General features: G+C 41.5%; 1 protein-coding gene across 1 annotated transcript in view; it reads right to left on the bottom strand.

The window, feature by feature from the left end:
• LOC126142705 (uncharacterized) overlaps positions 1-27,025 on the bottom strand; it is a 178,028-nt gene that overhangs the window by 102,422 nt on the left and 48,581 nt on the right. Inside the window, exon 3 of the mRNA XM_049915289.1 lies at positions 25,888-26,021. Coding sequence (XP_049771246.1) covers positions 25,888-26,021 — 134 coding nt within the window. The remainder of the gene's footprint in view (positions 1-25,887; positions 26,022-27,025) is intronic.

Below are 27,025 nucleotides of genomic sequence, written 5' to 3'. Positions count from 1 at the left end.
GGGGCGTCTCCAGACATATTGAGCATCTTTGGTCGGAATTTAAAGGTGTTGCCCACCACGTGCTAGAGAAGTATGTGCCTAGCAAAATTATAGGGGAGGGAAAGGATCTACCTTGGTACAACAAACATATTAGGAAGCTGCTGAGAAAGTTGAGAATTTTGCAGAGTCGTTTTAAACATAGTCACTGCCCCGCTAACAAACAGAAATTATGCGAAATGCAAGCAGCTGTCAGAAATTCAATGAGAGATTCTTTTAACGAATTTGAAAGCTATATTTTATCTGCAGATTCTAAATATAGCCACAAAAACTTTTGGTCGTACATAAAATCTATGACCGCTACAAATAATTAAATACACTCTCTTTGCTGACAGTACGGATACTGTAACGCCCGCATCTCGTGGTCGTGCGGTAGCGTTCTCGCTTCCCACCCCCGGGTTCCCGGGTTCGATTCCCGGCGGGGTCAGGGATTTTCTCTGCCTCGTAATGGCTGGGTGTTGTGTGCTGTCCTTAGGTTAGTTAGGTTTAAGTAGTTCTAAGTTCTAGGGGACTGATGACCATAGATGTTAAGTCCCATAGTGCTCAGAGCCATTTGAACCATTTGATACTGTAACGGATGATGATAAACAGAAGGCCGACATTCTAAACCTAGCTTCCAAAAACTCGTTACGGTAGAGGACTGCAGCACCATTCCCCCTTTTAATTATCGAGCAGACGCAAGGATTGGCTGACATAATGTTTAGTCTATCTGGGATTGTAAAACAGTTAAGATCCTTAGACGCCAGGAAGGCATCTGCCCCAGACGGTATCCCCGTAAGATTATATGTTGACTATGCTACAAATAAAGCACCATTCTTATCCATCATCTATCAGAGATCATTGGAACAGCGGAAAGTTCCACTGGACTGGAAGAAGGCCCAGGTCATAGCAGTCTATAAAAAGGGTAGAAAATCGGATGCACATAATTATCGGCCAATTTCACTGACATCGATTTGTTGTAGAATCATGGAACATATTTTGTGTTCAGACATAATGACCTTTCTAGACTCTGAGAAGCTCATCTGCAGAAACGAGCACGGTTTTAGGAAACAGTGGCCATGCGAGACACAGCTGGCCCTCTTTGTGCACGATATACAACAGGCTCTATATACCGGCTCCGAGGCTGATGCCATATTTCTCGACTTTCGAAAGACGTTCCACTCAGTTTAGCACTGTTGCTTGTTCCAAAAAGTGCGCGCTTACCGTCTATTCGACGACATATGAGGTTGGTTAGAAAGTTTTCTAACAGACAGAGAGCAGTATGTTGTCCCGAATGGGATGACTTCAGCAGAAACAAACGTAACTTCAGGTGTGCCCCAGGGCAGCGTGGTGGGTCCGCTGCTCTTTACGATTTACATAAACTATCTGGTTGATGGTATTGACAGAGACATTAGACTTTTTGCCGATAATGCTGTAGTCTACAGGAAAGTGGTATCATACGAAAGTTGTGAATATATCATTGAGAATTTGCAGAAGAGAAATGCGTGGTGTAAAGACTGGCAGTTATCTCTGAACATTAGTAAGTGTAACCAACTGCGTATAACAAGGCGAAAATCCACATAAATATACGAATACAAAACAAATACCCAGTCCTTGGAAGCGGTAACATCCGTCAAGTATCTGAGTGTGACTATTCTAAATGATCTAAAATGGAGTGATCAGATTACACAAGTAACGGGCAAGGCGAATTCTAGATTGCGGTTTATTGGTAGAATCCTGAAGTGATGCAGTCTTTCAACAAAGGAAATAACTTACAATACGTTAGTTCGTCCAGTCTCAGAGTATTATTCGTCTTTATGGGAGCCTTACCAGTGGGGTCTGATTCAAGAGATTGAGAAGGTCCAAAGAAGAGCGGCAAGATTCGTGATTGGTACATTCAACCATAGCGAGAGCGTTACTAATCTCACAAAAAGTTTGAAGCGTGATACACCTGCAGATAGGCGACGCGCTAAACAGAAGGGGCTGCTCACTAAATTCCGAAATCCGATCTTCGCTGAGGATGTATAGCATATTATTACCACCAACTTTCAAATCCCGCAATGATCGCCATTCAAAGAGACGGGAAATTAGAGCTCGTAGTGAGGCGTTCATACAGTCGTTTTTCCCTTCTGCAATCCGCGAGTGGTGCAGAGGGGGGGGGGGGGAGGGATAGCGGAGTATATATATAGATGTAGATCAATATGTAAACACATCTTCGCTGGTCGTCGAGGTCAATTTCGAAGCGGAATTCATCACAAAGACAATTCTGCAACATCCAACGAGATTCCAGGCGGAGGACGTGTCTGGAAACTCCCTGGGCAACGATGAGGTACCGAGGCTGTATAGAAGAAGTTTACTCAAAAAATAAAATTAAGAGGTAAATAAAAGCAATATGGTGAATTATTAAGCGAGAAACGATAAGTACTAATGCACTTGAAGTTGAGTTTACAGATTTAACCGTAACAGAAGTGGTGAAACTTTGAACTACTGGCCACCAAATTCAATGATTTCTTCTTTACACTGGAATCATACATTATACCCATCATTAATCAACCAAACGTAGATAAATTACATTTACTTCAACAATCACTGTACTTAGGAGCAACAGACATTGGTCTCAACAATAGAATCCCATAGAACGTTATAAAATTAATCAGGCCACTAAATGCTAGTAATTCCGCTGATAATGACGGTATCTCCACTACCGTAATAAAATACTTATGCTGACTTGGCAGGACTACCTTGACAATTACGATCTGTCAATGGCAGGGGACTTATTTCCTCAGACTTAAACAACCTCCTGCTATATTCGGATATGAAAAGGGAGATTAGCAAACCACCTGCAGTTACAGACCCATTTCAGTACTTCCAGTCCTTTAGACAAGTTCACAAAGACGCGTATTATAGAAAACCGTCTTTTCTTTTAGAAGAAAAAGTTAACTCCATCTCAGTTTAGGTTTCGTAAAGTACTGTCCACAGAGAAAGCCAAACAAGATCTGAGAAAAGAAGTCTTTGCGAAGCTAAACGAGGAAAATTACCTTGTTAGCATTTTATGGCACACTTTAACTTTCGTAACCTGCTCGAAGTTGGAAAGTCAGTGTACATGTAGAATGTTCCCACTAGTGAGGTTGTAAGTAGGCTGTTTATATTTTCTTATTGGCAACGTTACGTAGCGCTCTGTATGAAAATCACTAGCTGTGCTGTGTGCAGCCTGTGGCTAGTTTGCATTGTTGTCTGCCATTGTAGTGTTGGGCAGCGGCAGCTGGATGTGAACAGCGCGTAGCGTTGCGCAGTTGGAGGTGAGCCGCCAGCAGTGGTGGATGTGGGGAGAGAGATGGCGGAGTTTTGTAATTTGTCATGAACTGCTATATATATATATTATGACTATTAAGGTAAATACATTGTTTGTTCTCTATTAATATCTTTCATTTGCTAACTATCCCTATCAGTAGTAAGTGACTTCTGTAGTTTGAATCTTTTATTTAGCTGGCAGTAGTGGCGCTCGCTGTATTGCAGTAGTTCGAGTAATGAAGATTTTTGTGAGGTAAGTGATTTCTGAAAGGTATAGTTTAATGTTACTCAGGGCCATTCTTTTGCAGGGTTCTTTGATAGTCAGATTGCGTTGCGCTAAAAATATTGTGTGTCAGTTTAAGCACAGTCATGTATAATTTGTTCTAAGGGGACGTTTCAAGGTGACATTACGCGAGTGGTGCTAGGGACATGCAAGTATAGGTATTTTGTACTTGCAGAGAAACGACTGTAGGCTGAGGAATTAGACCATGGAAATAGGTAAGTCTTCACTAGTGCATGACACGTTTAATGTCAGGCTCATTGTTGTGGTGCACCTGTAGCTCGCTTTAGTTCTCCGGCACCGGTCGCCACGATGGTATATTGCAGCCTGCCCCGGAGGTGAGTGCCCAGGGGAGTGTTGTAGCCGCCCGTGGGAGGCAACGCAGACCCTGCGCAGTCACTGCTCACCCCTCAGGGAGACGTGCCACTGACCCTATTCTCAGAGGACACAGGTTTCCAGCACGGAGTCAGATTGGGAGAACCGAGTGCACCTTTGCTTCAGTACGTCTTCACAACAAATTCCTCCTACAGATGTTCCTTGTACCGAAAATTTAATACGACGGGCGTTCAATAAGTAGTACAAAAATTTCTTTTGATTGTATATTTGCACCAAGTATTTCGCAGCTACGCTTGCAATTAACTAGATTTTATTTTCAGTGCTTTGTTAATGTGTTCCCCTATTTTTGCTCTTCAAATTGTGTTTTTCTGTGTTATCGTGTGAAATATTGTGACAATAATGGCGTGTGAAAAACGTAACACTAGGCTCCAAAGTAAACTGAGAAATGACAGTGAAGACGAAAGCAGTGTGTTAACGCCACCATGTAATGAATTAACTAATGTTCAAAGTAGTAATTTGGTAATTGCGCATAGGGAAATGGAGCGGGTTGCAAATAATGGTGTACACAGTGAAACAATTAGTGAACAGGGAAGTATTATCGATCGATCAGTCAGCAACAGCTCGCCTCTGGAATCGGGAATGACAGAACACAATATTGCTAATACTGTAGACTTAGGTTCTGGGTCCTCACCGTTTTCTCAAATAAGTCAAGACACATTTTCTGCTTGTCAAAATGTGAATGTTGCTGGTGCAAATGCACTGCCGAAAAGCGTAGAGGAACAGATTCCAGACACTAGTGCATTGTTATTACAATTAATGCAACAAATGGGACAAAATCTTCAAAAGTTAAACACAATGGAACAACACCAGAGACAAACACAGCAATAGTTAGACGCAATGGAACAAAATCTTCACACCACACCTGAACAAACACGTGAGGATTTAACTACTGAGTTACATAACATCGAATCGAAATGTCAAAAAGTCTGTAATGATGTAAAAACACAAATTTGTGAGCATTTTCAACCTATTTTTTCGCGGCATGAAAATGCATGACAGAATCACGAAGCAGCCATAAAGGAACTGCAAACCATTGTTCATGAAAATCATGAGACCTTGTGGGCAAAAATTGACTCAGTTGCATCTACCGATTCGGTTACACAACTTGCAAAAACTCAGGAAAACTTAAAGAACACAGTACATTCGATTTCAACACAAATGGACACTCGGAAACTTGGTTACAAAAAACACACTGAGGAAATGTGTTCACTATCGGAGAAAGTAGCTGAACTTACGGATCAGGTTACTAACTTATCTACAAAGATAGATGATGATCTGAATGACACAAGACCCGTAGCCTTCACTGACACAGAAGAGTATGAACAAATTAGAAAATTCAAACAAAATCAAAATCAAATCAATACACAGTACAAAAGAGAAATCCGGGAAGTACAAGATCAGTTGACAGGGGTAATACAAGAATTACGTATTTCAGAGGACACTCGCGCCCCAATATGGGAAGAGGGACATAGAAATGCGGAAAAGCCACAAAATAATAACACAGGGCATTTCGGTACTTATGAAAGGAATTGGCAAGGTGGACCGAATTTTGAGATGGAACCGCCGACACGACGTAACAATGACCAATATGCTACTCGCCGACATGATGACTTTGACTATAAGCTGTTCATTATTACACGTAAATTCAAAACATTTAAGAATTCTGCCAACGACATTCATCCACAAGCGTGGCTCCATCAATTCTCTCATTGTTTTCCTCCCAACTGGTCATTAGAACACAGATTAGAATTTATGTGTGGCTACTTGGAGAATGAACCAGCTGTAAGAATGCGATCGGTCATTCACGATTGCCACAGTGAAGGAGAAAGTTAAGTGACCACCTGCACGTGCGTCGTGGGCACACAGCTGTGTCTGACACCTGGAGAACAAGCCATTAGGGTGTGCCTTTCCGGAAGCACAGGTAGAAAAAAAAAGGGGAGGCCATTATCCTCGCTATTGACATTTCCTTGTTGAAAGCATACTGTGGAGCTCGTAATTTATGATATTTACTGAAATGCCTAATGAAATGACGAGAAATATTTTTACATCTGCACACCTGATTACGACAAGCCTCTTTCTACAAGAGTTGAGAGAATTTCTACTAACTTATGAAATGTCACATGACTATTGAATGATATTCTTATGCTTTGCTCATCGTGGTTGCTCATTTCATTTGATATCTGGTTTCCAGCTGTGTTGCAGCATTAGTTTCATAAAATAAACTTAGATGCATTTGCTAATGTGAACACTTTCTGTCAACAGATCTATTAAATAATTATTTTATGATCCACATTCTTCGAAAAAGGAGCTCTTGGAATGGAAAGAACAATAAGAAGGGACTGATAACAACAACTGCATATATAATTTTCTTTTCAAGTACTTGGTAATTTTTTGTGGTGCACCATTTTAATTACATAGACATTAAGATGTGAATATACATTTTCCTTTTCTGCATTGTTGTTTTTACTGTAATATTTTTTCTGCTTGAGCTATGTCATGTTTAGGTATAAGTTGCTGCTGTTTGCCAGGCATAGTGTTACTGAATTTGACTTTGTGTTACTCTGCTAAGCCAGTTTTACTACTCATTTATTTTTCTTGTTGCTGCACATTGGCTCATATTAGTTGTAATGTTGCATTGCTTGGTAATTTAGATTTACTGTAGCTTGCTTTGCAATTTTCCATTTTTTTTGGTCATTGCTGTTTGTGTTAATTATTTTGTGCTGCTGCATTGCCTCGTCCCTTAGTTTAGCATCTGAGCTCAGTAGATTAAAGTTAGCTTAAGAGGGGGTAGACTATATAAGAAACTGACTATGGAGAATAGGTAAAGAATGTATTGTGAAGTTATATGAAAAAGATTTGGGCCCAAATGAGTATTGTACAATCAGAAATAATTATTTTGAAAGAAATATGAATAGAATACAGGAAGGAGGTATAGATAGGACTTTTTGGGAATAATGATGAATGAAGAGAGATCTCCAAGAAGCAAAGAAAGTTTTGTTTGCAAAATACTGCAATAAAACAAAACCTGTCCTTTCCTTGTGTTATTCCGCTATATGTTTGTGTACCCTTGTGTATTTGTGTTCTTCCTGTCTTTATGTGTTTATCTGATACGATTTATGTTGTAGAATTTTTCTAATACTCAGCTACATTCACTATGATGAGGAATACTGTTCTCCTCAAATATTATTTGCATTAATAATATGTTATTTACGTTGTAAATATGCTTAGACATTATTTATTCTGTTTTGTTTTAATGCTCATGTGTAAAGTTGATGTTCCAAAAGTTATTCTGATCTTTTATGTATTTACTTATCTCATAATTCCTATAACATTGATGTATATATTTATTTCTATTGTGTTGTAAAGCCGGTATTACTACAAATGTTATCTGTATTGTTATGTTCTTTAATGATGTATTTTGTACCTTTGTAATTGTATTCTAATGTTATAATATTGTAATTGACACCAGTTCATCAATTTAAGTAACTTGTAAGTTACATTTCACTGCACACGTTTCTGTTGGTCACAGTAATGGACAATATGTGAGAAGTAGGGACTGTTAGTGTTTGCACATGTGTTAATAATTCAGCAAGGGACTGGATAACAGCATTGCTGGTTCTAAGGACAATTCCAAAAACTTTGTGAGTGCACAAGTGGTGGTTTATGGACTTGCTATTTTCTCTGCAAGACTCTTCGATGGTGATTGTGCACCTGCACAGTCGCAGCAGATGGCTGCCGGCCATCTCTACAAGGACTACAGTGGGTCTACACCTTTGATGACCCACCAATACCATTATCTCTACAAGGACTACAGTGGGTCTACACCTTTGCTGACTCACCAATACCATTATTTCTACAAGGACTGCAGTGGGTCTGCACCTCTGGTGGCCCACCACTACCGTAATCTCTACCGGGACTACAGTGGGTCTACTCTGTGATGACATACCTACCAATATTAGTCAAAACTTCGACTGACTCTGCTGTGGGTTTGCTCTGTTGTGGCCCATTACCTGTCTGCATGTCAAGAGACAGCACTGTCTTTCTGTTGGAAGGAGAACACCACTTCTTCAAGACTGCATGGAAATCCACTACTTCTGTGTGCAATTTCTTTTACTAATGAGACTTTGTGAAAAAAAACTGTAATTACTATTATGATGAATGATCAGGACTGTCTTTATGGACTGTGAGAAAATTTTAGCTTCTGAGCAACATTGTATCAATAAGTGTGTGCATTGGATATCTTTGTTAGTGTAATTATGAAAAATTTTATTAAATCATTATTGGCCACCGGCCAAAGCAATTTGTAAAATTTTTTGTGGGGAGCATGGGGGCTATGTAAGTAGGCTGTTTATATTTTCTTATTGGCAACGTTACGTAGCGCTCTATATGAAAATCACTGGCTGTGCTGTGTGCAGCCTGTGGCTAGTTTGCATTGTTGTCTGCCATTGTAGTGTTGGGCAGCGGCAGCTGGATGTGAACAGCGCGTAGCGTTGCGCAGTTGGAGGTGAGCCGCCAGCAGTGGTGGATGTGGGGAGAGAGATGGCGGAGTTTTGTAATTTGTCATGAACTGCTATATATATATTATGACTATTAAGGTAAATACATTGTTTGTTCTCTATTAATATCTTTCATTTGCTAACTATCCCTATCAGTAGTTAGTGACTTCCGTAGTTTGAATCTTTTATTTAGCTGGCAGTAGTGGCGCTCGCTGTATTGCAGTAGTTCGAGTAATGAAGATTTTTGTGAGGTAAGTGATTTCTGAAAGGTATAGTTTAATGTTACTCAGGGCCATTCTTTTGCAGGGATCTTTGAGAGTCAGATTGCATTGTGCTAAAAATATTGTGTGTCAGGTTAAGCATAGTCTTGTATAAATTGTTCTAAGGGGACGTTTCAAGGTGACATAATGCGAGTGGTGCTAGGGACATACAAGTATAGGTATTTTGTACTTGCAGAGAAACGACTGTAGGCTGAAGAAGTAGACCATGGAAATAGGTAAGTCTTCACTAGTGCATGACACGTTTAATGTCAGGCTCATTGTTGTGGTGCACCTGTAGCTTGCTTTAGTCCTCCGGCACCGGTCGCCACGATGGTATATTGCAGCCTGCCCCGGAGGTGAGTGCCCAGGGGAGTGTTGTAGCCGCCCGTGGGAGGCGACGCAGACCCTGCGCAGTCACTGCTCACCCCTCAGGGAGACGTGCCACTGACCCTATTCTCAGAGGACACAGGTTTCCAGCACGGAGTCAGATTGGGAGAACCGAGTGCACCTTTGCTTCAGTACGTCTTCACAACAAATTCCTCCTACAGATGTTCCTTGTACCGAAAATTTAATACGACGGGCGTTCAATAAGTAGTGCAAAAATTTATTTTTGCTCGGGAAAATTTCAGTTGAAAAACAGTGAAATTTGTTATGGAACTGGTGAAATGTTTCTGCTTTAGCATCTACAGTTTCATGAAGTTCCAATACATGATGGCGCTCTACGTAGTCTTCAAAATGGAGTCTGTAACGGAGATGCGTTCCAACTAAAACCTTCGTTGTGTGGAAAACCAGAGTATTGGAGACATTCACAAGCACTTGTAGAATGTCGACGGAGACCTGGCAGTGAACAAAAACATGCGTGTTGTTGAGGTGTTTGACATCATCGCAACAAGGTCTAGCAAACATGTCCGATATCCCACGTGCCAGCAAGCCGGACACTGCTGTGACTTTTGCGTTGCGGACACTCTCGTTCGACGTGATCGACGTATCACAGCCAAACACTTCACGCCACAACTGGACGTCTCTGTTGGTAGTGCTGACACATTCGTCCACCATTTGGGGTGCACAAAGCAGTGTGCCCTCTAGGTTCCTCGCCGCTTAGCAGAAGACAATAAAGAGCGACTAAGGTCCATGTGTGCGGAACTGCTTGAATGTTATGAGGCTGAACCTCAAAATGTTTTGTCGAATATTCTCACATCGATTGATCACTTCGAACCAGAAAGAAAACGTAGAGTCACGGCGTGAGGTCACACCACCTCTCCTCCCAAAAAAGTTCAAAACCGCACACTCAGCTGATGAGGTAATGCCGACGGTCTTCTGTGACTGAAGGGGTTATTGTATTTTAAATTCTCGCTCAGAATGCAATGATCAACTGTCAAGTGTGTTGCACTACTCCCAGGAAATCGAAGAAATGACGTCATCGCCTTTGTCACCGCAAAAATAAAAACGAACTTCTCTTTCTCCACGGCAGTTGGAGGCCTCGCACAAGTCTAGACCCCAGAGAGAAGTTCGCAAAACTTCATTAGCATGTTCTTCCTCATCAACCCTACAGCCTGGATCTCACGCCGCCGGCCGCTGTGGCCTAGCGCTTCTGCGCGCTTCGGTCTGGAACCGCGCGATCGCTACGGTCGCAGGTTCGAATCCTGCCTCGGGCATGGATGTGTGTGATGTGCTTAGGTTAGTTAGGTTTAAGTACTTCTACGTTCTAGGGGATTGATGACCTCAGAAGTTAAGACCCATAGTGCTCAGAGCCATTTGAATTTGTAAGTAGGCTGTTTAGGTTCTTATATTGGTAACGCCGCCACCACGTAGCGCTCTCTGTATGAAAATCACTGGCTGTGCTGTGTGCAGTCTGTGGCTAGTTTGCATTGTTGTCTGCCATTGTAGTGTTGGGCAGCTGGATGTGAACAGCGCGTAGCGTTGCGCAGTTGGAGGTGAGCCGCCAGCAGTGGTGGATGTGGGGAGAGAGATGGCGGAGTTTTGTAATTTGTGATGAACTGCTATATATATTATGACTATTAAGGTAAATACATTGTTTGTTCTCTATTAATATCTTTCATTTGCTAACTATCCCTATCAGTAGTTAGTGACTTCCGTAGTTTGAATCTTTTATTTAGCTGGCAGTAGTGGCGCTCGCTGTATTGCAGTAGTTCGAGTAATGAAGATTTTTGTGAGGTAAGTGATTTCTGAAAGGTATAGTTTAATGTTACTCAGGGCCATTCTTTTGCAGGGATCTTTGATAGTCAGATTGCGTTGCGCTAAAAACATTGTGTGTCAGTTTAAGCACAGTCTTGTATAATTGTTCAAAGGGGACGTTTCAAATTATTTGCAACTGAACTGAATTTACGTTCCTTTGTCGGGTGTTCTCTCGACGCTTTCCGGCGGATGCGGAGGAAGTAGACGGGCGCAGAGTCCGGGGTCGACGGCCGGCGTAGCGAAGACGTGGCACCTGGACGTTCCGGCTGCGTCGAAGTATCTTCCGGGCGGCAGACCGCGGCGGGTCGAAAGACGCGTGTTTCCCTTTCGTCTGGCTATTTAACACGACCGCTCCAGTCCTCCTCCGCTGATTCCGGAGTGATGACTGGCGGCCGTTGGAGATCCCTAACTGGTGGATGGTGATATCATAGGTGTGACCATCCGCGCTGGAAAAAGGCTCCTGCGCGTGCGTAGTTCGCGGCTGATTGAACGTTTGGCGGGAACGCCTTTAGCGCCAGCTGACGGAACGCGCCGGCACTAAGTTGCAGGTTCCTCTTAAACTGTGCCGCGATAGCCGACCGTTGCGCTTGTGTTGCTGTGAGCGCCACGGCACATTCTACATCGATTTTCTTCAAGTCTGTTTCTTGACATGGTCACCCTGGTGACCAACACATTTCTCCCAAAGGGAGACCAGTTCGTTAATATCCTCACTGTTTGATGTTTGACCTCGTTGACGAAGCTACAACAACACTTCTGCTTGCACCGCTTCATCCCTCAAGATGAAGTCTTCGAAAGCGTTCTTTTGTGGCCTTCCTAAACAGTCAAATTTCCCATTCACAACTCAGCCCCTTGGGAATTTGCACAGATGACGAAAGCGTGTCTGGCCTTCGTACAAATTTTTATTATCGCTTTAGTTAGCATATATACAACATAAATGTCTAAGGCTTAAAAAGGTCTCTAGAACCATTTAACATCATTTGATTAAAAGTACCTATTCCTGGGTTTGTGAGGTAACTGGCTAGTTGTGGCGCCCTGAATATATTCTAAGTTTGGAGTAGGCTTGGCTACAAGGGCCGCTCGGCATGCCAACCACGTGGTGCCGGACGTTGGCCGAAGCAAGAGGGGTCCAGCCCGAGTGCATGGCTGGGAATTCCATGGTGACGCTGTGTCTATGAAAGAGACTTGTATGCTAAGAGTGCCAAACATGGTGGACTTTGTGAAACCATCAAGGCAGGCATTTCACAGTTTGTATAGGAATTAATAGTAGCCAGATGAATCGTGATACCTCAAAAAGAAACATGTACATTACTATTGTTTGCATGAAGATTCTGATGGTGTACTGAGATTTTCAATATCTTTATTAGTTTAAAGTTTAGAATATGATGGTAAATTATACAAGTAATACCTAGCAACGAATCTCCATAATCTAAACGGTTCATCCGATTTTGTCGATCGACATGTCTTTAGAAAGCTATTAGTATAAACCTAAATTGGTGTGAATTACATGTATGCAACTTAAATAGTACATGAGTTACTCGAGGTCAAAAGTGGCCGATTACTGTCGATCACGTCAGGCCACAAGTACTCTACAGTTACACGAAAAAACGGTAGCAGCATGCTTATAAATATGTTTATTCATCTGTGTCTTTGTTTATATCTGATATATACTATTCATGAAGAAATTGGTTAAACATTTAATGTGTTTTAGAAAGCACAGAGATATTAGGCTACTGGCCTACCTTTGTTGCTATTCCTTTGATATATGTTGATTTAATTTGTTTATGTATTTAATAATGTGTGTTAGAGCGTGTTTATGGTCCAGCCGTAGGAATATTTATTTAATTTCAAAAAATTTAAATGTAAATCCAGTATTTCGAAACTGTTTCGTTATGTTCGTGAATGTGCATTGGCTTGAAGACATAGTGGGAGCGCTCTAGCCAATCCCAGTACTCGTGAATGGGGAGACTGGATGACAGTACGAGAGAGGACACGAGAAACTGCTGAACTGGAAGGCGCGACAGCCGGTCGCCGGAACGACGTTGGTGGAGCAGTTTGCGCGTGAAGGCGGGAGACACTTGTGACACTTCCGTGGATTCTGCAGTGAAGACGTAGTATGCGTTTAGACGTGAATATCTCGCGAGCTATGTTGTTGCCCATAACTAATTACGTGAAGTATGAATGTATTGTTTCCTTGTTATTCAATTTATATTTTATTTAATTGGTGGGCCATCGACACCAATAAATGTTTTGCAGTAATAAACGACATCCTAAAAGGTACTTCTGCTATCGTAGTAATCATTTAAATTCGTTAAGAACAGCACCTGCAGGTTTTATTTAATTGCAGTCTTTCATTTATAAATGTCTATTCATTCAAAATTCGCAATTGCCGGGTGATAGGAACCTTCGACCATTCGATTCATGTGTTCATTCATGTTGTATACTGTAGACTCAGCAGTATTTGGCTTGTAATGGGGCAACTACAGGGTTATTACAAATGATTGAAGCGATTTCACATCTCTACAATAACTTTATTATTTGAGATATTTTCACAATGCTTTGCACACCCATACAAAAACTCAAAAAGTTTTTTTAGGCATTCACAAGTGTTCGATATGTGCCCCTTTAGTGATTCGGCAGACATCAAGCCGATAATCAAGTTCCTCCCACACTCGGAGCAGCATGTCACCATCAATGAGTTCGAAAGCATCGTTGATGCGAGCTCTCAGTTCTGGCACGTTTCTTGGTAGAGGAGGCTTAAACACTGAATCTTTCACATAACCCTACAGAAAGAAATCGCATGGGGTAAAGTCGGGAGAGCGTGGAGGCCATGACATGAATTGCTGATCATGATCTCCACCACGACCGATCCATCGGTTTTCCAATCTCCTGTTTAAGAAATGCCGCACATCATGATGGAAGTGCGGTGGAGCACCATCCTGTTGAAAGATGAGGTCGGCGCTGTCAGTCCCCAGTTGTGGCATGAGCCAATTTTCCGCGGGCTACGCGTGAAACTTGCCCGCACGCGTTCAATCGTTTCTTCGCTCACTGCAAGCCGACCCGTTGATTTCCCCTTACAGAGGCATCCAGAAGCTTTAAACTGCGCATACCATCGCCGAATGGAGTTAGCAGTTGGTGGATCTTTGTTGAACTTCGTCCTGAAGTGTCGTTGCACTGCTATGACTGACTGATGTGAGTGCATTTCAAGCACGACATACGCTTTCTCGGCTCCTGTCGCCATTTTGTCTCACTGCGCTCTCGAGCGCTCTGACGGCAGAAACCTGAAGTGCGGCTTCAGCCGAACAAAACTTTATGAGTTTTTCTACGTATCTGTAGTGTGTCGTGACCATATGTCAATGAATGGAGCTACAGTGAATTTATGAAATCGCTTCAATCATTTGTGATAGACCTGTACGTATCCCAGCCCCTAGACAACGAAACCAGCCAAAACTTTTAATGTTTGAACTCTGAGTCTATGGGTACGAAGTTGAGGGCCACCACCTTATTTCAACATTTTATTATTTGATAGCCCACAGGTTTCAGGAAGGATCCCCCTTTCTGTTCACTGCTGAGGTGCTCTTCAAATACAGTTGGAGGGTCTCTGCAATGCTGTTCATCTTTAGGGGGAATGCCAAGTGGGCTGAGACGTGGAACTGAACTTGGTTTGAGGAGGAAGGGAGCTGGGGTAGTCCGTGCAGTGGTGCGAAACCACCGTGGTTGGACGGAGTGAGAAAGACGATCTGTGAAAGACAAGAGAACTGTCATTGGCAATTCCCATTGGCATTAAGTAGGGCTCGATGGAGATATTATTAACTGTCGATGAGAGTGACGTCTGTGAGCGAGAGGAAAGAACCTAAACGGCGCCAGCAAGTCTTCTAATTGAGCGGCCTAGATGTAATTATAAAAATATAATTATTCTTTGACTTGCCAATGCATTAGTCAATTATTCTCAAGAATCTCATTACTTCCTCCATGTAAAAAAACGGGATGTTCTGTCTCCTTTTGGAATGACAGTGAAAACGACCTGTAATGTTACCACGGAAAAAGGGTTTTGTTCTGAGTTTCAATGTGGAAGGAGCATCGAGCATTGAAAAACTATCCAGAGAATGCAAATGTAGCAGCGTAATATTTTTCTTGTGTTATTACAACAGCGAGAGAGTGTGCTAGCTGGATGGAAATGGAAACAAGTGTTTGGCGTCATTGGCCGGGAGGCCCCTTCCGGGGCAGCTCCGGCCGCCTTGGTGCAGGTCTTATTACATTCGACGCCACATTGGGCGACCTGCGCGCCGGATGGGGATGAAATGATGATGCAGACAAGACAACACCCAGTCCCTGAGCGGAGAAAATCCCTGACCCAGCCAGGAATCGAACCCGGGGCTGTAGGACGACAATCCGTCACGTTAACCACTTTTTTTTTCTTTTTTAACTAGGGCCTGAGAGAAGGGTCGGGGGCAAAGACGGCAGGGATCGTCTTCCGAGGCTTCGCCTCAGTGTCCTGTTCCCACCCTCGCAGCGCCAAAGAAAGGAAACCACTCAGCAATCGGGGCGGACTGCGCTAGCTCGATGTTTTTGGATAGGAATGTCCACTCACTCTTTTGTGGTAACTCTAGCCTCCCAGCGGATAACACGAGGGGAGCAATAACACATTTTCGAAGAACTGGGATATATATTTCATCTGTAATATACAGACTGCAACCTATTGCACTATAAGGTTAACACTGCAGTTGTGAAATGTAAATACCGGATATCGAGTGAATCCAGGTCTTAACCTTTCTCTTACAATACATCAAAAGAGCAGACCCTCTTGATGTACTTGGATATAGATTTCGGCTCAATATACTTGTGATTGAATTTAAATATAATGTACACCTTTTTCGCCTCATACGTCAAGTCAGATACAGACACTGTTTTTTTTTTTGTGCAGTAACAGTATAACTATATAACTACAAGTTCCATTGTTTTCGCACTTAAAGGGACGAAAGTAACAACAGGCGGTTGTTCAGTGAGGAGATTAGTTGCTATGGTAATTTATAATTATTGCAGTTCACTCTCCGATTCAAGTTTGGTAACCTAGTGACAAGTCAATATATTTAATTATTTCTCAAAAAGGGATTCGTTATACGCCAGTCAGTCATTCCTTCTACAGGTAATACCTTACTAATTTGTACGTTTACGTTATGTATTTTTTAAAAAGAGAAAGGTAACTGCAGTCTGTCGCGCCCTTTGTACAAACGAAGTGTTGCAACTTTTTACTACAAATGTTCCTGCCAAAGAGCTTAACACATTTCATTGGGGAACTTGGACCTGAAGTGTAGAACAAACATAAACCCTATTCATAGATAATTGTGAGTCGTTTACGGACACAGCCATCAGACTAAATTTCTTCTTGAGTATAAAGTATCTGGAGTATAATTGGTTGACATTAGTACGTAGTGTGTTCACCCTTCACCTTTATGACAGTTTGAACTCGGCTGCGAACACTTTCATTGTGGTGTCTGAGTGTTGTGGAGGAGTCACAAACCGTTCTTCCTCAGCATCGGAAACCTGAGCACCTAGTGATACTGATCGCTGGGATTTGGAGCGAAGTCAGCTTTTAACTCGTTCAAGAGCTGTTTCATTGTGTTCAGGAAGGAACTGCCGATGGGGCAGTCTACTTCAGGAATGTTAGTATCCACAGATCATAGCCTCACATACAGGGTGTTTCAAAATTGACCGGTATATTTGAAACGGCAATAAAAACTAAACGAGCAGCGATAGAAATACACCGTTTGTTGCAATATACTTGGGACAACAGTACATTTTCAGGCGAACAAACTTTCGAAATTACAGTAGTTACAATTTTCAACAACAGATGGCGCTGCAAGTGATGTAAAAGATATAGAAGACAACGCAGTCTGTGGGTGCGCCATTCTGTACGTCGTCTTTCTGCTGTAAGCGTGTGCTGTTCACTACGTGCAAGCGTGCTGTAGACAACATGGTTTATTCCTTAGAGCAGAGGATTTTTGTGGTGTTGGAATTCCACCGCCTAGAACACAGTGTTGTTGCAACAAGACGAAGTTTTCAACGGAGGTTTAATGTAACCAAAGGACCGAAAAGCGATACAATAAAGGATCTGTTTGAAACATTTCAACGGACTGGGAACGTGACGGATGAACGTGCTGGAAAGGTAGGGCGACCACGTACGGCAACCACAGAAGGCAACGCGCAGCTAGTGCAGCAGGTGATCCAACAGCGGCCTCGGGTTTCCGTTCGCCGTGTTGCAGCTGCGGTCCAAATGACGCCAACGTCCACGTATCGTCTCATGCGCCAGAGTTTACACCTCTATCCATACAAAATTCAAACGCGACAAACCCTCAGCGCCGCTACCATTGCTGCACGAGAGACATTTGCTAACGATATAGTGCACAGGATTGATGACGGCGATATGCATGTGGGCAGCATTTGGTTTACTGACGAAGCTCATTTTTACCTGGATGGCTTCGTCAATAAACAGAACTGGTGTATATGGGGAACCGTGAAGCCCCATGTTGCAGTCCCATCGTCCCTGCGTCCTCAAAAAGTACTGGTCTGGGCCGCCATTTCTTCCAAAGGAATCATTGGCCCATTTTTCAGATCCGAAACGATTACTGCATCTCGATATCTGGACATTCTTCGTTAATTTGTGGCGGTACAAACTGCCTTAAAGGACTCTGCGAACACCTCGTGGTTTATGCACGATGGTGCCCCGCCACATCGCACTGCCGATGTCTTTAATTTCCTGAATGAATATTTCGATGATCGTGTGATTGCTTTGGGCTATCCGAAACATACAGGAGGCGGCGTGGATTGGCCTCCCTATTCGCCAGACATGAACCCCTGTGACTTCTTTCTGTGGGGACACGTGAAAGACCAGGTGTACCGCCAGAATCCAGAAACAATTGAACAGCTGAAGCAGTACATCTCATCTGCATGTGAAGCCATTCCGCCAGACACGTTGTCAAAGGTTTCGGGTAATTTCATTCAGAGACTACGCCATATTATTGCAACGCATGGTGGATATGTGGAAAATATCGTTTCCCAGACCGCAGCGCCATCTGTTGTTGACAATTGTAACTACTGTAATTACGAAAGTTTGTCTGCCTGAAAATGTACTGTTGTCCCAAGCATATTGCAACAAACTGTGTATTTCTATCGCTGCTCGTTTAGTTTTTATTACCGTTTCAAATATACCGGTCATTTTGAAACACCCTGTATGTTACTTTAAGCAGGGCGCACTGGCATCCTAATACAAATAGTCATTGTCCCAGAGTTGTTCCGCTATTGTATGCACTGGGGTATTTGACGTTTCCGGAAACACAACAACGGGACAGCGCTCCAACCAGGAAAAAAAAAACCATACCGTAACGCCACGTCCTTTGTACTTCACTGTTCGCACTACACTTGAATGACGCGTAACGTTCTCCGAGCATTCACCAAACCGATACCCTTCCATTGAATTGTCACTGCGTTATAACGTGATTCATCCTCTGTCCAGTGGCGTCGGCGTCGGTACCATCTCAAAGTTGCATTGCATTGACTACACAAGTGTGCGTCAATGTCAATAAAATTCACCAATAGCTGTGTAATTTAAGATATTATTTTATTTAATTGTGAAGGCTACCAGTTTCAATATTTTATTAGGCCATCTTTAGGCCCCATACGCATCTACCCAAGTAAGCCAGCCCGTGGTATAGCGCCATAAATCTCTGGATATCATGAATTCAGTCGTTACACTGTTGCTTCATTCGAAGACCTGGAGTTGCTATGACATCTTCGAATAAAAGCAATAGCGTAACGATTGAATTCACAATATCCAGAGATTTATGGCGCTACTTGACAGGTTCTCTTACTTGGATAGATGCGTATGGGACCTGAAGATGGCGCAATAAAATGCCGAAACAAGTAGCCTTCACAATAAAATAAAATAATATCTTACAGTAAACGGCTGTTGGTGAATTTTATTGACATTGTCAACTACTTAACCTGCCGACGTCCCCTGGCCGTAATGTTGTTTATGAGGAGCTGCCCGACTATTGTACCTCACTGTTAATAACTTATGCACAACTGTGCTAGCTGGCCTGTTGGTATCAATTTGTAACTCACAAGTGTTGCCTTCTGCAGATTTTTCACATACACCCTCCGCAATGCACAACAGTCCCTGTCCCTCAGTAAAAGAGGTCAGACTTGTCTCGGTTTAGCCCTGGTTGTTCCTTCGTGATTCAACTTCACAGTTACATCATCAGCAGTCAACGTGGACAACTCCTGAATGGTCGAAATGGTTCTGATGCATTTGTTGCCCACATGCCATCCACTTACTAGCCCACTTTCGAAATTACTGGAATATTCTGGCAGACTCATTTCGCTGTTACTGCTTGTTTACTGCCCAACACAATACTGGTAGCCTCCTTTTATACTGCTAGTCCACTTACGGACACATTGTAGTCTATTCCACATTACATAGCGGTTTCCGAATACTGCAATTCACGTAGTGTATTGTTCTTCGTCATAGATCAGGCAGCAGATTTGTGGAAGTTACTGAGGTGAGAGAGAAATGAGCAACAATGAAACTACGAGTAGCAGAGCGTATTAGCGATAACCGAATAAGACTTCAGAGATATGCTCTACATGTTAACCCAGGAAGGCTTTCTCTTCTGCCACTGAACAAAAAAATGGCTCTGAGCACTATGGGACTTAACTTCTGAGGTCATCAGTCCCCTAGAACTTACCAGTACTTAAACCTAACTAACCTCAGGACATCACACACATCCATGCCCGCGGCAGGATTCGAACCTGCGAACATAGCGGTCGCGCGGTTCCAGACTGTAGCGCCTAGAACCCCTCGGCCAGTCCGGCCGGCGCCACAGAACAGTGAACGTTTTATCCCAGTCTTTAGGTGAATCAAACCCTTGCTGACAAACAAACCTGAGGGTAGTTAAAAAGAACATAAGGAGAGGAGTGCGGTAAGTACTCACTAAACTCCAATAAAAAATTTTGATACTGACACTGCGACCTATCTTGGAAGATAGATTAAAGAAAGGCAAATCTACATTACTAGCATCTGTAGACTTAGAGAAAGTTTTGACAATGTTGACTGCAATACTCCCTTTCAAATTCTGAAGGTGGCAGGGGGAAAATACTGGGAGCGAAAGCTATTTACAGTTTGTACAGAAACCAGATGACCCTTAGAAGGGTCGAGCGGCATTAAAGGGAAGCAGTGGTTAGGAAGGGATTGAGACAGGATAGTAGCCTATCACCGATGTTATTCAATCTGTATATTGACCAAGCAGTAGAGGAAACAAAAGAAAAATTCGGAGTAGGTATTAAAATCGATGGAGATGAAAGAAAAACTTTGAGGGTCCCCGATGTCATTGTAATTCTGTCAGAGATAGCAAAGGACTTGGAAGAGCGGTTGAACGGAATGGACAGTATCTTGAAACGAGGATATAAGACGAACATCAACAAAAGTAATCGATGATAATGGAATGTAGTCGAATTAGGTCGGGTGATGCTGAGACAATTAGATTAGGAATTGAGACACTTAAAGTAGTAAATAAGTTTTGCTATTTGGGGAGCAAATATAACTGATGATGGTCGAAGTACTGAGGATACAAAATGTAGACTGTCAATGGCAAGGAAAGCGGTTTTGAAGAAGAGAAATTTGTTAACATCGAGTATAGATTTAAGTGCCAAGAAGCGAAACATGGACGATAAATAGTTTGGACAAGAAGAGAATACAAGCTTTTCAATGTGGTGCTACAGAAGAATGCTGAAGATCAGATGGGTAGACCACATAACTGATGAGGAGGTATTGAATAGAACTGGGGAGAAGAGAACTTTGTGGTACAACTTGACTAGAAGAATGGATCGGTTTATAGGACATGTTCTGAGGTATCAAGGGATCACCAATTTGATACTGGAGGGCAGCGTGGAGGGTAAAAATCGTAGAGGGAGACCAAGAGGTGAATACACTAAGCAGATTCAGAAGGATGTAGGTTGCAGTTCGTACTGGGAGATGAAGAAGCTTGCACAGGGCAGAGTAGCATGGAGAGCTGCATCAAACCAGTCTCTGGACTGAAGACAACAACAACAACAATATCTAATAAAATAGCGAAAGTAATTTATTACTTACCTGAAATCAGTACACGAATAAAAATTGTCGGCGATTGCACAGGCGTTGTGAATTGGGGACGTGAATTTAAGCTTCTGAGGAATGAATTTAGTAGTGACCAAGTAAGAAATACGATTGCATAAAGGCAATAGTACACTTTCCTTTTTCGAAACTGTCGTACAGTGCTTTTAAGTGAGCCTAACAATCGCAGATCCTTTCTACTATATTTCTCCACGGCGAAAGAACAGAAACTTTCTTTCGTCCGCAAAACAAGATATCACCGAAGAATTATAATGAAAACCAGATCATTAGCTGCTTACAGGTGTTGATAAATGTTAACAGCGACAGTTGAAAATGTGTGCCCCGCCTGTAAGCAGCTAAAAGTCTAGATTTCATTCAATTTCTTCGAGAGCTGCATGATCACTAATGGTATCTTTTCTTTCGGACATGTTCGGAAGAACAGATACCATCTTCATATAGATATCACCTATATCAAGGAGTGGGGACGCCAAACACAAAGCCTGCACGCTTCCTTAATGACTACTGTTACGGGGTAAACTCAAGCGCCGCAAGCCAGTCGACTACAGGAAAGAGAAAGCTGTGATAATAAGTCAGCCAATCGCACGCTGACCGTACCTCCTTCCAGGACGACAACGCGACAGTTACGGCCCCTGTGTGAAGAGGACCTAAACGCCGTGACCGACTGGTGACGGACCAGTTCAATAGCACCTGGATACCAGCGTCAACAATAGCGACTTCGATAGCAGTTCAGGACATACCTTTGGTTGCGACACATCTGTGTCATTGCTGAAGTTAAATATTTTATTTGATTTATTGTAATAAAACCCATTAACACGACTTGGTTAATTGTTTTTCTAGCGAACCGAGTATGCAGGCTTAATAGACACAAAATTATTGACGACGAGGCTGGACGAGAGAACTACGATATGAACGCGATCACTATTCTAAAGCCTTGAAATAATGATAAATTGTGAATTCATCGAAGTTTCTGTTTTAGATACGTTTCAAGAGGTTGAACTGAAGCAGAACTTGCGGCGAATGATAACCCTGTTTGAGGTATACGCGTAAATGTGGGATATTAAACTTATTTCCATTAAATTAATGAAGCACCACGGTCTCATTACTGAGAAGCCTTGCGAAACGTTTGGCTCTGGTAGAGAGCGGTTCCTGAATGGTTTCACGTTCGCACTACAGTGTAGGGAATATCATGTTTTCAGTCTACAGGAGCTCGTAACTCAGCTGTTGTGCATTTTAATTTGAAATGCGCACATTTGTTACTCAGAGAACGCAATAAAAACTTCTCTCTCAGCACAGGCTCTTTTCCATACGCTGGGGTTTAAAGTCAAATTAAATTCCTTGCTGTATGTACTGTTTTCAAAGGAAGTGGAAAGTCTCTATAACAATGTCGTTACAAAGAAAAAACTGTTACCTGTTACTGCATTCGTGTTCCACCTGCTATCGAAAGTGTACCCAGAGTTGGTTATGTTATTAACTACAGCCAAGATTCTAATAACTTACACCTCTTAACATTATTATTGTTTACGATTATTTTCTACATTTTGAATTTTATTGTTAACTCATAGTTTATAGATGCTCCATGTTTTTCTTTATGTTATGGGTTTCACACGTGAGGCAATACTGATCTTACGACTTATCTTAGAAGAAAGATTAAGGAAAGGCAAACCGACGTTTCTAGCATTTGTAGACTTAGAGAAAGCTTTTGACAATGTTAACTGGAATACTCTCTTTCATATTCTAAAGGTGGCAGGGATAAAATACAGAGAGCGAAAGGCTATTTACAATTTGTACAGAAACGAGATGGCAGTTATAAGAGTAGAAGGGAATGAAAGGGAAACAGTGAATGGGAAGGGAGTGAGACAGGGCTGTAGCCTCTTCCCTATGTTATTCAATCTGTGTATTGAGCAAGCAGTAAAGGAAACAAAGGAAAAATTCGGAGTAAATATTAAAATCAATGGAGAAGAAAAAAATCTTTGAGGTTAGCCGATGACATTGTAATTCTGTCAGAGACAGCAAAGGACTTCGAAGAGCAGTTGAACGAAACGGACAGTGTCTTCAAAAGAGGATATATGATGAACATCAACAAAAGCAAAACGAGGATAATCGAATGTAGTCGAATTAAGTTGGGTGATGCTGAGGGAATTAGATTAGGAAATGAGACACTTAAAGTAGTAAAGGAAATTTTCTGTTTGGGGAGCAAAATAACTGATGATGGTCGAAGTAGAAAATGTAGACTGGCAATGCAAGGAAAGCGTTTCTGAATAAGAGAAATTTGTTAACATCGCGTATAGATTTAAATGTCAGGAAGTCGTTTCTGAAAGTATTTGTATGTAGTGTGGCCATGTATGGAAGTGAAACATGTACGATAAATAGTTCGGACGAGAAAAGAATAGAAGCTTTCGAAATTTGGTGCTACAGAAGAATGCTGAAGATTAGATGTATAGATCATATAACTACTGGGGAGGTATTGAATTCAATTGGGGAGAAGAGGAGTTTGTGGCACAACTTCACTAGAAGACGGAATCGGTTGGTGGCACATGTTCTGAGGTATCAGGAGATCACCAATTTAGTATTGGAGGACAGCGTGGAGGGTAAAAATCGTAGAGGGAGACCAAGAGATGAATACAGTAAGCAGATTCAGAAGCATGTAGGTTGCAGTAGGTGGTGGGAGATGAAGAAGCTTACACAGGATAGAGTAGCATGGAGAGCTGCATCAAAACAGTCTCTGGACTGAAAACCACAACAACATCAACATGGGTTTCAATTAAGACGATAGAAACCTCGTCATTGAAACTACAATTTCCATTTGAATCATCATTTCAGGATTTAGCTAAACTACTTCTGTACCAATGTGTGGCAAAATACAATTCAGTTTCCGTTATCATCAAATTTCCACTTCAAAAAATTTCGTGACCATTCGAAAGCCAAATAGTAGTTGTGGCAGTTCTTGTAGCAGATGGGATTTATTCTTCTTGATTCGACTATTGACAATAATACTCTTTCACATAAGACATTTGCACATTATCCCTTCTCTTGCCGTATTATTAATTCATTTACTCTGTTGTGTCCTCAGGACTTCTCATAAAATTTTTCTGCATCTTTCCCTTTCCTGAAATTTTCACAGTGTTGAAAGTAAAATCTAAATTTTTTTTTATCTTGAATTCCTTCATTCTGTTACGTCGTTTATTCCAAGTATCTCTCAGTTCAGTACATCCATTCATTTTGTGCACTTTGTGTTGCAATACTGCGTAATTTAATACATTTTACAATTTTTAGCTGACCTTTATGATTCGAATAAATAATCAGATTTAACTGAAAAAAATTTGTAACTTATCTGTGGTCTCCCATTATTTTCATAGGAGCCAATAATATAGCACGTTTATTCCGGATTCACTTGGAGAATTTGGTTACATTCCTATTAATTCTCTCTTCATAGAAAGATGTCTTTCCCATCTCTTAGTGTCACCTAAAATTTTGAATTATTTTTTCTTTTCGTGCCATTCGTTGTAAGTCTTCATTTGGAAATACATTCCGTTGTCGATCATGACTTCAATGTTATAACTGTGTTATAGGTTTGGTGACCACCTCAAACTCTTCGGACCTTTCATTAGCTTTATTTAAACCATCTGCCTGAATGACAAATATGGAGTATTGTAATGTATGTAACTTACTGAGTTTCCAAACAAGTTTTTTAGAGGTTTTGGAGTATCCAAACTCTTGTAAAGTACTCTGTTTTACATGCAGAAACCCAAATCCAACTTTTAGTTGCAATCTTTCGCTCAAGGTTGACTATCAATACGTAAATTTACACGAAGAAAACGTCAACAACCAAAATCAGGCATGCAAACTGATCGCTTTTTTTTATCTTCATGTTGATCCCCAATTATATACTTCGTCTTTCTTCAGTGGCTTTTCTGAACCTGGGACCTGGATTAACGTACTAGAAACTATAGTTACGGGGTACAGCCGACAGTCCTTGTTTCAAAATTACTCAGTTCAATGTTCGTAAGAGCTTTTAATGAAGTTTACCACTTTGTTATCCACTTTTAATTGATATAGTGTGCAGAATAGTGTCTTGTTGTCTACAGTATAACGTTTTTGAAAACCCAATGTTGGAGAACTGCATCTTCATTTATGCGAAGAACAGTATTCTTCTTTAATTGTTTCGTTATTGTTTTTGTTTCAGTAGCCAGTTTATTTACGTTTCATCTGCGAACGTATGTCAGTTTCTACGTTATCTCCAGAGCGTGAAGAAATGATAAATAATGGAAAATTTCTTAGCAGGAATTTCGGTTTGGACGCCCAGCCACTTGGTCAATGAGCAAAACCTCCGTTAAATACTGAGTTTATTTAATGCATAGAGATGCAGAGCTACAATATTGTGCAGCATCTGTATAAGAGGTAAACAGACTGATTACTGAGAGGATAGTATACCTCCTCCAATCTTTCCTCGGTCATGGCTCGAAATACTCGAGCAAATGAGAAAAGGGAAACGACAAATGTGGGTGCTGCGACGAAAAGATTATCCCTGGCGGTCTTTGATTTCAGCTATATGAATGAACAACAAACATTTAAGGTAGATATTCACTTTCCCCTGCATCAGAAAATCCATGCACAGGATTACAGTAAACAAAAAGAAAACCATAAGAACTGATGTTAAGCTGCTATGAATGTTTAAAAAGTTTACATGGTATAAAACTATATTACACAGTATCAGAATAGACAGTTCTTGTTGTAGCACACATAGTAAAATAATTTACATTAAATGTGCTTACGAGAAATCATTCTTACCAGTTTTCCGTTGATGTACCACGAGAGATTCGCAGCAGGGTATGACGGTTCCACTGTGCAGTTAGCTCGTATCTTCTCCCCCAGTGAGTATTTAAGCTTCTCCACGTCCACAACTGGATCATCCGTGGGAAGATCTGTGACCGAGACAGAATAGTGAGTAATAGTGAAAAATTGTGTGAATGTCTACAGAGTAAATCACAACTGACTTGCGTAAATTAAAAACTAGTTGCATCATTAAGCAACCTACTAACACAAAGCAGTAACATCAGACTTCTAATGTGAATTTTTTTTTTAAATCAGAAATATATTTCATACCAAAGATAATGTACAATATTTAAATGCAAGGGCTAATATAATTTATATAGTACTTTTACGTCTTATTCATACTTTCACTTATCTCTTGCAATTACATTGCTCATTTTAAATAAAATTATAAATTCTGTTGTTGGTGAGTTTACATTCAAACAGATTGTAATAAAAAGTTTTTATGCAAACAACGAGCTATATTATTGGAATTTTTTCTTTGCTGTTGTTGCATTCAGCCAAGAGAGGGGAGATGGACGGGGTCTGTAGAACGGAATGGCTGTTATTTTTTAATTTTTCAGTGTAATTGAAACATTCTTGAAGTGTTGACTGAAATACAGATATAATACTGAAATTATGGGATTTATATGATGTTGATGATCTGGAAGTTTATTTTGCCGATACTCTTGCACTACATGATGATGTTGGTTTTTCTTTAATTCGGCTAGAGGGCGATGCTCTAGATGACTTTACGGTTAGCAGCCGATGAAAAACCGGATGGAATGGAGTCATGATATCATGAGAAGGGAAGTGAGATGCAGATGAGGAGCTGAAGTTAAGCGGCGGTGTTTGGGATTCGTCAGGCAAGCATTGAGAGGTTTGATGTAATGGAAGTCAACATTGTTGTTGGATGAAACGGATTTAGGATATTCTATGTATGTCTGGGAGGAAGTGGGATTGCATAAGGATATGTACGTGAGAGAAAGTTAACTGTGAATAGGTGGTGCAGTCATTTAAATCAAATACGGAACAGACAGCTAATGGCAACAGGGGCGGCGGGACTGGAGGTAAGCAAAGCACGAAGGTCCGGCGCGTAATTGAACTGCTTATTCGA

This window comes from Schistocerca cancellata, chromosome 1, assembly GCF_023864275.1.
Source record: "Schistocerca cancellata isolate TAMUIC-IGC-003103 chromosome 1, iqSchCanc2.1, whole genome shotgun sequence".
NCBI classification, from domain to species: Eukaryota; Metazoa; Arthropoda; class Insecta; order Orthoptera; family Acrididae; genus Schistocerca; species Schistocerca cancellata.
The sequence above is the reverse complement of the archived record's forward strand: the minus strand, read 5'-3'. Positions and strand labels throughout refer to the sequence as shown.